This window comes from Brachyistius frenatus, unplaced genomic scaffold (genome assembly GCF_029030835.1).
Source record: "Brachyistius frenatus isolate BFR_SWC_R1_liver_20210118 unplaced genomic scaffold, ASM2903083v1 Contig_117, whole genome shotgun sequence".
Taxonomy (NCBI): domain Eukaryota; kingdom Metazoa; phylum Chordata; class Actinopteri; family Embiotocidae; genus Brachyistius; species Brachyistius frenatus.
In genome coordinates, this window is record NW_027210716.1 from 630886 (window position 1) to 646227 (window position 15342).

At 38.5% G+C, this 15342-nt stretch overlaps 3 protein-coding genes across 3 annotated transcripts; all 3 read right to left on the reverse strand.

Moving 5' to 3' along the window:
- Window positions 1–705: 705 nt before the first annotated feature.
- On the reverse strand, window positions 706–2600 carry LOC138629521 (diamine acetyltransferase 1-like). Its single transcript, XM_069713269.1, has 6 exons — window positions 1948–2600; window positions 1765–1816; window positions 1560–1640; window positions 1363–1464; window positions 1174–1214; window positions 706–1069 (listed from the first exon to the last, which is right to left on the reverse strand). Exons 1-6 carry the CDS (start codon window positions 2011–2013, stop codon window positions 902–904), a joined length of 510 nt encoding a protein of 169 aa, XP_069569370.1. The 5' UTR covers window positions 2014–2600; the 3' UTR covers window positions 706–901.
- Window positions 2601–3536: 936 nt separating this feature from the next.
- Window positions 3537–6720, reverse strand: prdx4 (peroxiredoxin 4). The gene is made up of 7 exons (XM_069713318.1): window positions 6423–6720; window positions 5232–5349; window positions 5032–5148; window positions 4682–4804; window positions 4232–4362; window positions 4034–4068; window positions 3537–3658 (listed from the first exon to the last, which is right to left on the reverse strand). Exons 1-7 carry the CDS (start codon window positions 6631–6633, stop codon window positions 3608–3610), a joined length of 786 nt encoding a protein of 261 aa, XP_069569419.1. The 5' UTR covers window positions 6634–6720; the 3' UTR covers window positions 3537–3607.
- Window positions 6721–8172: 1452 nt separating this feature from the next.
- pdha1a (pyruvate dehydrogenase E1 subunit alpha 1a) lies at window positions 8173–15292 on the reverse strand. The gene is made up of 11 exons (XM_069713317.1): window positions 15156–15292; window positions 14295–14363; window positions 14031–14204; window positions 13723–13849; window positions 13022–13113; window positions 12412–12504; window positions 11953–12108; window positions 11748–11819; window positions 11594–11661; window positions 10941–11049; window positions 8173–10300 (listed from the first exon to the last, which is right to left on the reverse strand). Exons 1-11 carry the CDS (start codon window positions 15201–15203, stop codon window positions 10136–10138), a joined length of 1173 nt encoding a protein of 390 aa, XP_069569418.1. The 5' UTR covers window positions 15204–15292; the 3' UTR covers window positions 8173–10135.
- Between the last annotated feature and the right edge of the window lie 50 nt (window positions 15293–15342).

Below are 15342 nucleotides of genomic sequence, written 5' to 3' on the forward strand. Positions count from 1 at the left end.
AGAAGTAGCTTTTGAACTCTTTCTATTAGAAAAAAAAAAAAAAAAAAGCCCTGGAAATCACAATTAAATTACAGAGAAAACGAGCACAGCTATAGGTAGTGAAGTAGTGTTGATAGTATGAATCTGGAAGTTCCCTCTGGCAGGCAGAGGTGCACACCTAGTAGTAATTTAATTATATAATAATGATAATAGGCTATAACAATAATATGAAATATCTTTATTTTTGATACCTACTTTTTCATTTTGCTTATGTGATCATTCTTTAACTTCAGCAACTTCTTCAATATAAGACTTTTACTTTTACATTTAAAATAGCTCTACTTTTACCTAATAAAGGATCTGAAACTTTCACCACTGACTCTAAGCTATTGGCACATGATGATTAACATTGTTCATTTGGGTATCCTTTCAGCTCTTTTGAAAATGTTTGGATTTATTACCTATGACCTTAAAAATAGAATGCAAAATATGTTAAAGAAAAACTAATAATTACTCAGCCGCAAGATGAGGACCCAATAAAGTGTCACAAGCAAAACAGTGATTATTAAACTATAAAGATCACAGTGTCTAACATACAAAATTATACATGTTTTTGCAAATCTTTCAGTAATTTTTTTATTTCATGATTTTTCATTACTTTTGCAGATGTTTAAAACATATCCAAATCAGACAATATCTGTCAGCAGTATAGCATATGTTATTCCCAAATCTCAGTGTTCATTCATTAAACAGTAGAGGTCAGTCTAAATTCAAGTCAGTTGAAAGCATCAGAAACAGTTTATCATCAAAAGTAAAAGCCCATTTGTAAATATATTTATTAAGAATGTGCCAAATCTCCGACCAAACACAACAGGATTACTGCTATCATCAAAAGTCTGTACAAGTCACAGAACAGTAAACTCTAGTTTGCAGTCATTTTAAGCAGGCCCTCCTTCTCAATCTCAAAAAGACGCCAGCCCTCCTCAGAAGAGAGATCAGCTGCACCTCTTCTCTTGTAGAACTCGATAGACTTTGTGTTGTTTTCTGCTACGATGAAATGCATGCCGCTACAACGAGTCTTCACTGCAGTCTAGTGGAAGAAAAAAGAAAAGAACAATGTCATATAAAGCACTGAATATGAAACGAAAAGGAATCAGTCGCCCATACACTTTAATTACTCAAAGGCAATCGTACCTCACTCAGCATCTTCAGGATTTGCGAGCCGATGCCCAAACCTGCATGGTGAAAGATTAAATGCACAGAGTAAATAAAACACTTCCTGACAGTGAGTGAAAAATGTCCCTCAACGTTGCAAAACCTATTATCTGTAGCTTATTAACTTTTAAGACCATGATATAATGCAGCACTTGTCAAAAACCTTACCACGGAACTCCTTCATGACGTAGAAATCTTCCAAGTAGAGAAGCTTTCCGATCCAAGGGTCATATGTGAAGTAATACATGGCAAAGGCAATCACAGTGTGTCCTTGAAGAACACAACATGAGGTAAGAGTTTAATTTATATTGTAAGTAACATCTGTGAATAAGTAAAAGTTTTATGTAAGAGACATGTTTGTTAACCTTCTGAGCTCTGCTCTTTTGGGACTTCTGCAACCAAGCAGTGGTAGAATGGATGGTCCCCAAAGCCGTCTTCAAGTAGTTCTAAAAGTGGGACATTAACTTTATAAGACTCTGAAGATTGAAAACTTTTTTTTCCTGTTCAAAATCCAGGTAAATACATGTTTAAATACTAAAGTTCAGTGTAAAGTGAAAAAAACAACGGCACCTTTCTCGGTCAGCAGCACCTTCTCTTCCATATCTTCAAATTTAGCAAGTTCCTAAAAGGCAAAGGCAAGAAAGCCAACAAATTAACTTAATAATTTGAAGTACACTCAAGTAACAGAGGTAAAAAGTTTGCTGTTATTTGCTGAAATACATGTTGAAATATTAGGTTAAACATCCGGTTTACCTTTATGAGTCGCAGGATATCGGACACATCCTTTGGTTCAGCTCTCCGTAATATGAAATTGGCCATTTTCTCTTTTTACCTCTTTTCCCTTTTCTTACTAGCCCTCTGAATGTGAACAAAAGCAAAATTTGTTTCTTCATCCGTTCCTCAGGAGTTCACCCCCCGACAATAAATTCAGAAAGCCATATACAGAAATACATTGGCTGCGTTGCAGAGTGGTACAGCTGCTTGAGAAATGTTCCCTTTTTATACCCCTTGAGGAGGCAGACCTGTGTGCAGAATCCATATATGGACAGACAGTTCTGTGCATCCTGTTTCTTTTTCTTTTCCGTTGACTCATTATCTTTGTCATTTACTGTTCTTTCTTCAAATGGTTGAAAGCTAAATATTAACCAGACCTGGAAAAAAAACAAGAAACGACATGAACAGTGCAGGTAATATTTGTTAAGTGGTCTAAGACATAACTCACACTTGAAAATGAGTGTGAATGATTTACTTTTTACTCAAGTGCAACCTTCAACAAGAAACCAATTGTTCTTCAGTTCGTAACATTTGTTGCTGCTCTGCAAACATTCAGACACACAGACAGTCAAACACAAACGTTCACTGATCTGTTGACCGAACCGGTTAGATATTATGTTAATAGTTTGTACCTCCCAAAACAAGTAAACAAGAGAATAAGTTCCAGGAATGAGCAGCTGCTAGATTAATTTTTGATGGGTTAGCTTGTTTTAGGCATCTGAGTTTGGTTAACTCGCTTCAGAGAAAACTTTAATCTACTGTGTACAAACTACAAACCTTGCACAAACAAGACAGTCATGCTCCTGCGTACATTTAGCTTTTGGCTGTAAAGCACAATAATTTAAGGTCCTGTTGCACAGAGTAAATATTCATCACATTCTTTAAAAAAAATTCATGACATTCCTTGATTGGATACTGTTGAATCACAAATTTGTGTGCCAACATTTAAGAGTGCAGAATTATTTTCTCATGACAGAGTCATTAGTCAGCACATGTAATTAATGTTCTCTGTAGGGATAAATAAAATCTTATCTTAAAACATCTGCATGGTAATGTTGTTTGACTCATCACAGCACTTTCATTTTCACATTTTATCATTGAGTGCAAATAACTCAGTTTCATCTGTGGAGACAGCAAAGTTCAACATATACTGTTTAAAGTTTGCACTCAAGCCACGCCCAACACAAACTTATTGCATCTTATGAGTAAACGCTTCAGGAGAGTTACATTCTGATGTGCAGGGCCTGGGGCTGGTTTTCAGGTCCATCTGTATATGTTTTTCTGTGTTCAGTGCACTTCACATCCTTGCAAATTAAAATCAAACACGTGAGAGACAGAGCAAGCACTGTCACATCTGACGATAATTCCACATTTCTTTCTTGATATTCGTAATCAGCTATTGCCAGCGAGCATCTGTCTGCACTGGCTGAGTTCACACCGATGGAAGCTGTTCCTTCTTGGTGTGACGCAGGCTTTGAAACTTTTTGTACTGAAGAAAACAGAAGGTATGAACAAAGCTAGACTAAATTTGCCATGTCATATAGATGAATTTAAAAGACCGGACAGAAAGCAGTTTAGGAAAACATATTTTTTATTTTTCAGCAAGTGTTGAATTTCACTGGGAGAACAGAAATACAGATCAGTTTAGTTTATCAAAATACTTCAGCTTGCCTGAAGGGTCGGGAATGATCTGTGGGGGGAAAAAAACAACAACAATAAATTAGTGCTCATTCCTCTCGTAGTAATAAATACACGAGACAATATAAATGTACTCTATGCTAAAAAACCAGGCTGTCACTATAGATTCTGACAACAAACAAGTCAGCTATCATGTGTGTCCCAATTATATTTTTTAGTTTCCCATCTCCTAATGGAAAGGATTTGGCCAAAATATGTGAAATGTCAACCTTTTTTTTTGGAAGAACAGACTGAGAATACTTTATTTAGTTAAACCAATGTTGACTGATTTGCAAATACATGGTGCCCTATCTGAGATCTTCTATCTGCTGAGGGACAATACTGTAGTGACTAAGCATCCAAATCAGGCAGTCATAGTTGTACTTACTGTATCACTGCCTGGCTTCCATCCTGCTGGACACACTGTGGAAATATGAGATAAATCCAACACTTCAAGAAAAGCAACTCAGAGAATGCACCAAGAATCAGCTGTAAAGCTAATATAGTCATGGAAATCATGAATGAATTTCAGCTGTTAGTGTAAAATGATCTTGTGCATGACAAAAATGATATTTGCTTCTTGTACCTTCTCCGTGTTTGTCTGTGTACTGGAAGGCCTGAACCAATCGCAGAGTCTCATCTACTGATCGTCCCACTGGAAGATCATTCATGGTGATCTGCCTCAGGATGCCTTTGTCATCGATGATGAAGAGACCCCTGAGAGAGACACGGACAAGTGAGATCAGAGCATGGCACACTGTGAGTTGTTTCCAGTTAATGTATACATGGCTGTTTGAATTCACAGTTAGGTAAGGCTCATGAAGTCATTTGTCCACATCGTAAAGACATAAAATGTTATTAAGATAAATATATTCAGGATAGCACTCTGATCTGACCCAAACCTGTTTCTTTCATAACTGCTCCTAAAACTTCTCAGCGAAGTCCCATTACAGTGTTACTCAATGAGACACCATTTTTTCAGGTTGAGATGCCTGTAAAACTTTTATAATGGCCATAAATATAAACGTGACCTCACCTCAGTGTGTGTCCCTGGTCCTCCAGGAACACTCCATAGTCCTTTGAAATCTGGTGAGTGAGGTCAGACAACAGGGGGATTTTCATTGGTCCCAGTCCTCCCTGCTTCTTGGGGGTATTGATCCTGTTAAAAAAAAAAAAAAAAAGGTGAGAAAAACAACACTCTGTCTGAGTGCACACTTTAGCAAAATAATTCACACTCTCAAAAACACACCCAAAATGGGAAAATTACAGCAGAGTTCTACAGAACAAAATAATCAAACTACAACATTTGTTATTACTTTATTTGATCTATATCCAGTGGAATCTAATAGCAGCACTGAGTGGGTGTAATTGAGACAGGAACCTTACCAGGCCAGGTGGGTGAACTGCGAGTCGACTGAGCAGGCGACCACCTCCGTATTGATGGCACGAAACTCGTGCACACGGTCGCCGAATGCAATGATCTCAGTCGGGCAGACAAATGTGCTGCAAAAAAACAGAAGAATACACTCAATCCCTGCTACGCTGCATGAAGTGATAATGTCATGTGTGGCTCGGATGATACTTACAAGTCCAGGGGATAGAAGAAAAACACGAGATATTTGCCTTTGTAGTCTGACAGCTTCAGCTCCTTGAATTCGCCGTTGATGACAGCTGTTCCTTCCCAGTGTGGTGCAGGCTTTGAAACTTAAGTCGGAAGAAAAAAAAAATAGTTAGGTGAAACCAGATTTTTTTTTTTACCGTAACAATACTTCAAAAACATCTTGGTCATGCATTTTGTTGATGCAAATGATTAAATGTCACATTTCAGGAGAGTTGTGCAGGGGAAGTAGTATTTATCTAAAGAAAATTGGAGAGTATATTTCTCAAAGGCACCTTAAACTGTTCACCTCCCCCCAGTAGCTTACATTTTTTTTTACAAAGTTCAGATTCACATTTTGCTCTACATTCTTATGTCTCATATTGTTTATATTGTCTCTACTTTATTATATAGACACTGTGGACAGTTTATGGAGATGAAGACAAGACATTGCACTGCAGCACACTTTGTAATTTATAAATTATAATAAGACTTCTGCTCCTCTGTGTCAGTGTAGGTTTCCTGAGTCCAACGTGTCCAACACGTTTTCCTCACCCCACCTGAATGCTCCAGTCTCAGCTACAACGGTAACAACATACTATAAGCGTGTCAGTGGCTGCTGGTGCGCAAACACTGCAAAATTAGGCACAGGGGTAAAGTCTGAAAAGTCATGACACCATATGGCAGAGAATTAACTGCAGCAGATGCCATAAGTAACATGATGGTTGACTCAAACAGTTGGTGCACATTGAAAGTCCTCAAAACTGATCATATGACTCTAATATATGTTTCTGATTGTTTAAGTGTGTTAATTTGTGTGTGTTAACGGGTTTAAACCTGCTGTGCAAAACACCGTCATGTGTCAAAGGGGCGGAGAGACGCACACAATCCAACGGATTGCATAGAATGACGTGTCGTACCAAAACCATGGATTTTTAACTTAGACCTAACGTGAAAGAGACAGCAACCTGTTAAAGATGAAATTAACCCATAAAACACAGCCAATCAGACGATACGCTGCAGGTAGTGTCTGTTTGTTTTGTGTTGTCCTGACAGCAGCGTCGGCATGAAGCTGCAGGAAAGAGGAAGACAGGGCAACAACAAAAAAAAATCTCGGCGCACTTTGAGTATGCAAAATGCTACTGTGCCACCAATGCGTGAAATCACGAGAGAAACTCACTCTTTGCTTTGCTGAGGTGCAGGGAATGGTCAGACACGGGCACACGGAAAGCCTCTCCAGGATAGACGTGTCCTCCCGCGTAGTTGTGACACTGGGAGTTTTTCACATGGGCGCTTTCCTCTGCTGATGTTCCCGTGGTGAGGAGGAGCAGAGAGGCGCAGAGCGCACAGAAAAGCTCCTTCTGTACATTAGTGTGGGAAAGAGACTCCATTGTGCCGTACCTTTGTGCGCACGTAGCCGCTGACTGACTGGCAATGCGTTTCAGACTTTTGGCAGGATTGGAACCTTCTTCCTTGTCTTCTTCTTCACTTAAGTTTTCCAGTAGCTGCCGTCCTTATTGTCGCATTACTGCCATCTTCTGGAGCTAATTAGCTCATGATACGCACTGCCTTTTACTGGATATTTCCATTTTACAAGTTTCAACCTCCGGCAATGAAAAACTAACTAAGTAACTGAAATAGATGAAGGAATATCATATTTTGCCCAGCCTGCTTCACCCATCTTTTTTTTCAAAGCATTTCTTCCTTAACTCCATTCCCAATTTCTCCACCACATCCTTCATGTTATTGGTACTACATGATCCTCAGGTCTTTGTTTGTCATTATTATATTCACTTTACTGTTCTTTTCCCTACTTTCTTTAAGATATAACTTAATTCCTCTGTCACAATACTGCTGCTTTTGTAAGGAATTTTCTTCATGTCTAATTTTTATTTTTGGTTTACATAGTTTGTTCATTCTCTTATCTGTACTGTAACTTCAGACTGCATTTCAATATTAACTTGGAACATCTGACTGCAAATCCTACAGCCTCCACTTCTGCACCATAAATAACCACCAGATTCCTTAAATTTTAGTTTCTTAGTTGTTTCCGATTGCGGGTTACATTACATTTCATTGAGCTGACGCTTTTATCCAAAGCAACTTACAATAGGTGCATTTCAACCATGAGGGTACAAATTCAGAACAACAATTAAGAAAGTACAATTTTCTTCAAGATAGCCAAACTTCAAAGTGCTATATGTAAGTGCCATTTTAAGTGCTACTAAAATGCTACCTATTCAAGGTAAAGTTGGGTTCCAATCCAAAGGTCAATAACAATACAATACAAAACAAAACAAACAAAAATGAAAATCACTAACAAAAAGAAGTGTTTAAATCTTCTTGGATTTCTGTCTGAACTACCACAAACTTTATCCCCCAAAATCCCATTAATACATTTTAATGCTATAGTGAGACTTTTTATTTTTTTAATTTTTTGATCATATTTTGGACGACAGTGGTGCGTGCAGTGGTTAGAGCAGTTGCCTCACAGTGAGAAGTAACTGGGTTCGATCCCCACTTGAGGCATACATGTCAATTCAGAAAAAGGTTGTACTCTAAAATATATATTTTTTTAAAAGTCATGCATGTTGTCCAAAAAGTGAATCAGAATTTTTTTTTGCTTCAGCCTCAGCTTCCTTTAATATTAAACAGAATGTCTAGGCCTTTATGCTATAAACTTGACCTTATGCAAAAAGTCTTTTATATATATATATATATATTTATTTATTTATTTAATTTTTTTTAAAGTGCCATTAACTGTCAGATTCAGATAATTGCTAAAATGTTAAAATAAAAGTTTAAAGCCATCCCCAATTTAATTTACAAGTATTAAGCAACAATTCATAAAAACGGAACATGCATTTTACCACTGGTTGCAGTTGACCCAACAGCTGTTTAGAGCAACAAAGAAGAGGACACAAGTACAGTACCTTTAAGAACTTTTATTACAACTGCTAACACATAAAACCAATGTTTCCATTGAGCGTTTCCTCGCATCATCTGCCACCCTGCATGTAACAAGTTTCAAACCACAAATACTCACATTGTTGGCTATTGACATTTCAAATTTTAGTCAGTCATTTGATTTAATACTCCTAATTTTGGAAAGACATTACCCTCCTGGTATCCCTTAAAAAGGATTGCAGGCATTGTAGAGAGCTGAAAATATAGATGGTAGCTTGCTAGTAGCAGTGCATGTTGATATGCAGCTTGTTTTTCATTTTGATACCGGAAGGATCCCTGCAAATATTTTTTCGACCATACTAGTCTGCCGTTCTAGTCACGTAAAAAAGCAGACTGAAATTCAAAATGTCCATTTACTCAGTATATATGAGCTTTCAATGTGCACTAAAATGTCACAATACTTAATGAAAGTGGCACAAAGCTACTGACATGCTGCTAGCACAACCAACAACGTTTAACCCAACATATCTCTCAGATTTAGAAAATTAAAGTGTATAGTGAAGCGTAGCTGATGAATGCAGTTTCACGACAAAGTCATTATGTTTGCATTCACTACTGTTGCAGGCAATCGTTCAGCTTGTGGGAATTTTGACCTTAAATATTCAGAATGATAAATATCATTGAATTTGTACAAAATGAATTGAATAAGAACTGCTCCAAATAAATTATAAACTTTTCATGAAACTAACCTTCAATAACCACACAATGCTGGGGTGTGACACAAACAAAAGATGACACATCCTCATTCCAAACAAAATGAGATCATCCAGGCACAAGTTTGATTTGGCCAGATTTAAACAGTTGAACCCTCTTAAATACAGCATATTCAAAGAAACATATTGTTTGATAATAACAACAGTCATTACCCTGCTGCCATTTATGGTAACTTTGTACCAAGGAGTTAAACAAAAAAAAGACCAGAAAGGATGAAGTCAAATTATTTATCATGTACACTTATGTATAAAGAGTACAAAGATATTCTTACAATTTAGTTTGTTTCTGAAATGAACAGTATCAGATGATGTTTACTTTACTGCAAATCAAAAATGACCAGAGATAAACATCAAACAAGTTAATTAACTGTAGAATCTACTACATATATTCATGTGGGGCCAGAGTTACAAAAAAACATCTGATGTTAAAATTTTTTTTTAAGTACTTAAAGTTAGAACAAAAATGTTCTAATGAGTTACTTAAGAAATTGATTTAGTGTCACGGGCATTCATTTGTAACTACTGGTGCATACACTTTCTGGATGAGATTTTAAATAATCTATCAGGGCTGACTATTTTAATCACTAAACATATAATGAAAGCTCATAGTTAAATATTCTCAAAAATTAAATAAAAGTGGGTCTAAATTTCATTAAACTGAGGCAACATTGTGAAAAAGGTAATGCACTTCAGGTTGATTTGAACACCTAAACCATTTGAAGATTATCCAACTCACTCCCTTTTCTCTCTAAGGTTTTGTGTTGACTGTGATAATTAGCACTGTATCACTGCAATGCAGCAGTGTCAAAACTGTTAGCTTCTTTTCACAGTACAAAACTTAATGGCAGTAAATGGCTCTTCTGACAGAAGAAGAATGTACCCTGAATGTATGTAAACCCCACCAAGAGTAATGGACTAAACCAAAGTCTTTAATAAGACTAAACTTAAAGAAGGATTTAATTATTCGGTGTTTTTGTCTACATTTGTTCGTTTAACTCATAACATCTTTGTGAATATGACCCCTGCTGTCAAAACGTACAGATCTGCCAGTAAAATGACTTGCTGATGCTTAAAAGCTCTGGGTATGAGGCACCGGTTTATGGTACGTTATATGATGTGTGCGCTTATGCGAGAGGGAGAGGGGTTTAATATATTATAGGTCAGATGACCTATAATAGAACAGAGGTGATAGAACAAAGGGATGAAAGAGACTTCAGCTGACAGACTTCAGCTTGGACCACGGGTTTGTGCCGCGCACCTCCAACGGTGGGTTGTTGGAAAAGATGTGGTTGCACAGTTCCTCCAGAGGGGGTTCAGGATCTGTCGTGGCAAACTGAGACGCCTCTTCAATTTCCTTCCTCACCGCCACATCAATCTCCTACAGAGGCAGAGAAGTCATTTCATGTTTCATATATGCATCTGTACAACCAAGGACAGTTGGCTATGCAGTTATACATAAATTGAAATTAAAAGCATGTTTTTTTTAATATCTTAATGACTTTGATTACTCAGGAACTTGTAGAATTATGGATGATGACTCTTTCACAACATTAAGAACAACTTTAAACAGCCACCAGTCACCGCAACATATAAAATAATTACCTTTCCTCTAAGTGCTTTAGTTGTAGAAAGACACAAATGGGTTTATTTCTGAACCATATCTCAGACACAAACTTAAATCTTTTTTTTTTTTGTTTTACTTGGATTGATAATATGTTGATGTTTTGCATTTCAAATCTGGTAATGTTGCTATCTGTAGCCATGAGTGGCCTAGAAAGTTTAGCTAAATTGTTCGGTATTATGTAGTTTCAGTTCGATAATCCCAAACTCATTAAGTCCCGTCATTAAGAGACTCAGTAAAAATATTCTTCTTTCCCTTCGTATTTGTCTTCTCAATTATTCAAAGTAAAGATCTATGAGAATCTATGTGGGGCCTCTTGGAATAAAATATAACAAAAGGCTAAGGGTGATACAAAAATTGGATTCTTTTCATTGTACAAACTGGAAGTTTTTGCTACCTTGAGCTCCTCCACGCTGGCCATGTTGTTGCTGAGCATGCGGTCCTTCAGCAAGGAGATGGGGTCACTCTTACTGCGGACCTCCTGGATCTCCTCACGTGTGCGGTAGCTAGAAGGGCAGATATTGGTGCAGGGAGGTTGTAGGGATGCACTAACATAATAATGTTTGATTGACAGCATTATATTACTTTTACCAAGCGATATTAATAAACTGATTTGAGCTCATTGTGAAAAACCAAAATCACCCTGTCAATATTGTTGGAGTAATCTAGCATTTCAGTGTATTTAAGTAAATCAAAAGCACTTTGATTTCTGGTGTGTTGACATTTCTTGTCAAAACTTTTAGAAATTCCTCCATTATCAATTTTAGCCTGGTGTTTATCTGCTAAAGCCAATACCAATATCAATAGTTTGTGTTTAGTTCATCCCTTGGCTGCTGTCAGGGCATTGCAAGGCCACTACAGAGGGAAGGAGAAACACTACTGTGGAAGAGTGGCAGAAGCAAGGGGCAGCGGCACAGTGAGGATAACATGTGTAGGTCAGATTATTATTCATTTAAACATATTACAGACAAACTTAAAGAAGTCAGTTGCAGTAAAGGCTTAATTGCAAAAAATTCCAATTGACAAAGAAGAAAAACTGTGATCACTTACCTGACACCAGGATCGCTCATGCTGTGTCCATGATAGCGGTACGTCTGAAGTTCCATGAGAATGGGACCCTGATGGAAGGTGGGACAAATAATTTAGAAGAGAAAAGGACAAGCCGCATCTCCCGTTTACTGTAATTCAGTGTTTTTAAACACACCTTCCCAGACCGGCAGTGATCAGCTGCGAACCTGCTCGCTTCCCGAACACACAGAACATCCATCCCATCCACCTGGACACAAAAAGCACATGATGTTAACTTCACAGATATCTTGTTCAAAAAGCTCTGCCATCATATTTAATTAACCTCGAGCCAGTTTGATCAGTGGGGAAACGGGATTAAAGACAGTGAGTGGGAACCGTACCCTGAGACCAGGAATGAATTCTCCTCTCTTGAAGTAGTCTGTGCTGGCTGCAGCTCGCTCCACTGACGTGCCCATGCCGTACCTGTTGTTCTCACAGATGAAGATGAGGGGCAGCTTCCAAAGAGCTGCCATGTTGTAGGTTTCAAAAATCTGACCCTGTGAAAAAAAAACCCAAAGAAGATTAATTTCACATTTTTGAAAGACCACGTTAGCTCACATTAGATGTATCTAGCGAAGTAAATATAATTGTAAAGTCTATTCATATGGAAAGTTTAATAAGTGTTTTTAAATTTCACAGCTTTCCCTCTTGACAGCAAATCTTATCGAGCTGTGTCGAGTTTTAATGTGTGCAGCGAGCAGCTCAGATTACAATATGTGGCTGGTCTAATTTAAATTCTTGAGCCCATTCTGTTGTGGTGTAATGCTCGACAAGTGATGCAAGTGATTTCTGTGTCATACCTGGTTGGCAGCACCGTCGCCATAGAGACAGACACACAGCTGGTTGTTGCCCTGATACTTGCAGGCCAGCGCCACACCAGCACCCAGGGGAACCTAGGGAGAATTTAGTCATATAGCCATCATTCATTTTTCAGTGGGTTCATCAGCCCACAGGTTGTAATCCTTTCATAATAGTTTAAAAATAAACACAAAAAAACCCCAAAGTAATAAATATAAGATTTATATATGACAACACCATCACATAGAAGAACCTGGGTGGCTATGTTTTGTGTAAATCCATCACTTCTTTGCATTATTTTTGACATGACTTGCCTCTATAAGGAAACCGGACACTGATCACGGTTTCTCTTTTAATCAATGACTAATTAATTATGAATTTATCTAGTTCTAGGTTGCCCTCTTAAATTTGCAAACTTCTTGTGACAAATAATCGTCTCCTTCCTCAGTTCACTGCTAATTATACCGGCGTTCAGTGCTTAAAACTTATCACAAACTCACAACGTACTAGTAGTAACTGTAGTTCTATGTTTATACATTATTGCAATGTAAATCAGTACTTTTCAATCTCATTATATTTCCTTGTATAATAGACTTGTAAGATATAGTGTACCTGGGCTCCAACGATTCCATTTCCTCCGTAGAAGTGATCACAGTACATGTGCATAGAGCCTCCTTTTCCCTTTGCAATACCTCCTCTTCTGCCTGTGCATTGAAAATAAAGAATGTGGTGATGAGCTGATGTCAAAGACAGAAGAACTGTTTCAAATCTCAAAGTAGATTATGACCGAAGCTCAAAACTGCTGACACACCTTAGCCGTGCCGTGCCATGTCAAACCGATCTCACAGCGGGCTATAGCTGCGCTGCTGTGGTCCTGCTGGACAGCAGGGTCAGCCAGGACTAAACTGTGATAAAGACTCGAGAGAAATCTCTGTGTATAAAGTGTCTTTGTGTGAAGCTCTGAGTACTTTTGAAGCATCTACCTGCAGGTCAATGTTTGTAGTTTCGTCTCTCTCCTGTGCCTCTGTTTGCACATTCAGACATCAGTGTTTACTAATCATTGTATCAGAGCAGTGTAAAGTGAACCCTTTCTACTGTTGCTGCTTCACACTAAAAGCTTTCTACTGGCAAACAGATGGGATTCTAATATTGTGACTAAGTTTTAGGAAATATTGCGGTTCTATCACAGTAAGCGGAGTAAAAAAAACAAACTGCAGCAAGCCAGCGTGTCTCGACTGATCGCAGCTTTTCAGGGCAACTCCAACCCCCTTCAAAGAGGTAAAACCCTGAATGTTTTCGGAGAAAAGACTCACCAGTGAGCTCAGCCATGATCTCCTTCACTTTGCCTCCCCTGGTGTAAGTGTAGCCGTGGGCGCGGTACGCAGTGATCAGATGGTCTGATAGATTGATTGCGGCTTCAATACCAACAGCACAGGCTTCCTACAAGGACAAAACAAACAGACTGAAGTGGCTGTCTGCTGGCTACATGTGTGGAGATGTACTCTAAAAGGTTAAAGTTTTCATAGCAAACAAAACTACACTGACATTGGGGTACAATTTGAAATATATTTTCACCGCATAGATTGGAGAAAATCATTAATCATAAATAGTTAATTCCAACCTGGCCGTCATACAGGTGGCAGAAACCTCTGATGATCTTCTGCTTGTACAGCTGATCTGCCTTGAGCTCCATACGCCTCATGGTCTGCATGGTGTGGTAGTACTGCAGGCCCTCCTCCCGAGTCATAACCACCTCAGTGGCCGGGGCCTCATCCAGCCTGTGGACGTCGCATTTCTACATGGGAAAGGCATACCCATAATAACTCACAACATGCCAAGTGCATTGTTAAGTTTTAGCACACAATACAACTTAGTGACAACTTACCTTTATTTCAAAGGAAGCCTGGGTTGTGAAGTCAGCATATGTGCGTGCTGACACAACTGCTGCAGCTCCCTGTTGTGGGAGAGAAGAGAGAGTTAGAGATATAAAAGCATTCACACCTAGAAAGGCTTTCAAATTGTCAATAATATTTACAGTGTCAATCAATACAACACAGGAGTTTTAGTATTGATGCCAAAACAATACGTTCTGTCTTACATTAAAAAAATAAGAACAACTTTTTCCACTAAACTGTTTAAAAAAAACAAACAAAAAAAGATTTTAGAAGATGCACTCAAATCTCAAATCAGTTCTGCCAACTGCATATTTGAGGCTTTATCAATTCAACAAAATAACCAAAAGTCCTCATATAACAACTACAAGTCACTGCTGTACTAAGTCTTTATATAGATAAAACTAAGATGACAAAATATTGATTTAAATCGGTAATTATCTAAACAGTGAATAAACACTTAAACATTTTCAAAATGCCCTTATTGAGAAAGATTTCTGATTCTATTTGGCAGTAAAACGAATCAGAATGGACTCCTAGTGGTATATAGTGGTATAAACGAGCCTTTTTTTTTAATTTTTTTTTTAATTGTTCTGATATTACTTTCCACAGCTGGTCAGAATGAGCTGTCTGGATTTGGGAGTCACTAACGCCAGCTTTCAGTTCAACTCTGAGGCTGCGATGAAGAGTTCAGATGCGTGTGCAGACTTTAGCTGCGTTAGCCCGGCCAGCTACCATCCGGCCCCGCAAGGTCAGCGGGGTGCTGACGGTCTCGTTTTGAGCGAGCGTGAAAGGTTTTAGATACAGATGTGTTTCCTGGCTAAGACCGGAATACAAAATACGCGTGTACTTACGTATCTCTGAGCGCAAGCTCTCAACACGTGAGAGATATTGGTCAGCATCTTTCCTGAGCAAACCGACCGCTACGGTTCCTGTACGGTACGGCACGGCACGGCACGGCGCGGCGCGGCTCCGTCCTTCTGCCGGGATCTGTCCTTCCGGCTGCGCTCACTTCTTCTTCTCCGTTTTAAATAAGGGCAG

What these genes read in the sequence shown, in the direction of transcription:
- LOC138629521 (XM_069713269.1), bottom strand. Translation starts at nt 2,013, where the DNA reads ATGGCCAATTTCATATTACGGAGAGCTGAACCAAAGGATGTGTCCGAT. An exon ending in GGTGCTGCTGACCGAGAAAG is followed by an intron (nt 1,641 to 1,764) that starts GTGCCGTTGTTT and finishes TCCCACTTTTAG; the next exon opens with AACTACTTGAAGACGGCTTT. An exon ending in TCCTGAAGATGCTGAGTGAG is followed by an intron (nt 1,070 to 1,173) that starts GTACGATTGCCT and finishes TTCTTCCACTAG; the next exon opens with ACTGCAGTGAAGACTCGTTG.
- pdha1a (XM_069713317.1), bottom strand. Translation starts at nt 15,203, where the DNA reads ATGCTGACCAATATCTCTCACGTGTTGAGAGCTTGCGCTCAGAGATAC. An exon ending in GAGCTTGCGCTCAGAGATAC is followed by an intron (nt 14,364 to 15,155) that starts GTAAGTACACGC and finishes CTCCCACAACAG; the next exon opens with GGAGCTGCAGCAGTTGTGTC. An exon ending in CCAGCGTGGAGGAGCTCAAG is followed by an intron (nt 10,301 to 10,940) that starts GTAGCAAAAACT and finishes CTGCCTCTGTAG; the next exon opens with GAGATTGATGTGGCGGTGAG.
- prdx4 (XM_069713318.1), bottom strand. Translation starts at nt 6,633, where the DNA reads ATGGAGTCTCTTTCCCACACTAATGTACAGAAGGAGCTTTTCTGTGCG. An exon ending in GACCAGGGACACACACTGAG is followed by an intron (nt 4,363 to 4,681) that starts GTGAGGTCACGT and finishes TGTCTCTCTCAG; the next exon opens with GGGTCTCTTCATCATCGATG. An exon ending in CACAGACAAACACGGAGAAG is followed by an intron (nt 4,069 to 4,231) that starts GTACAAGAAGCA and finishes ATATTTCCACAG; the next exon opens with TGTGTCCAGCAGGATGGAAG.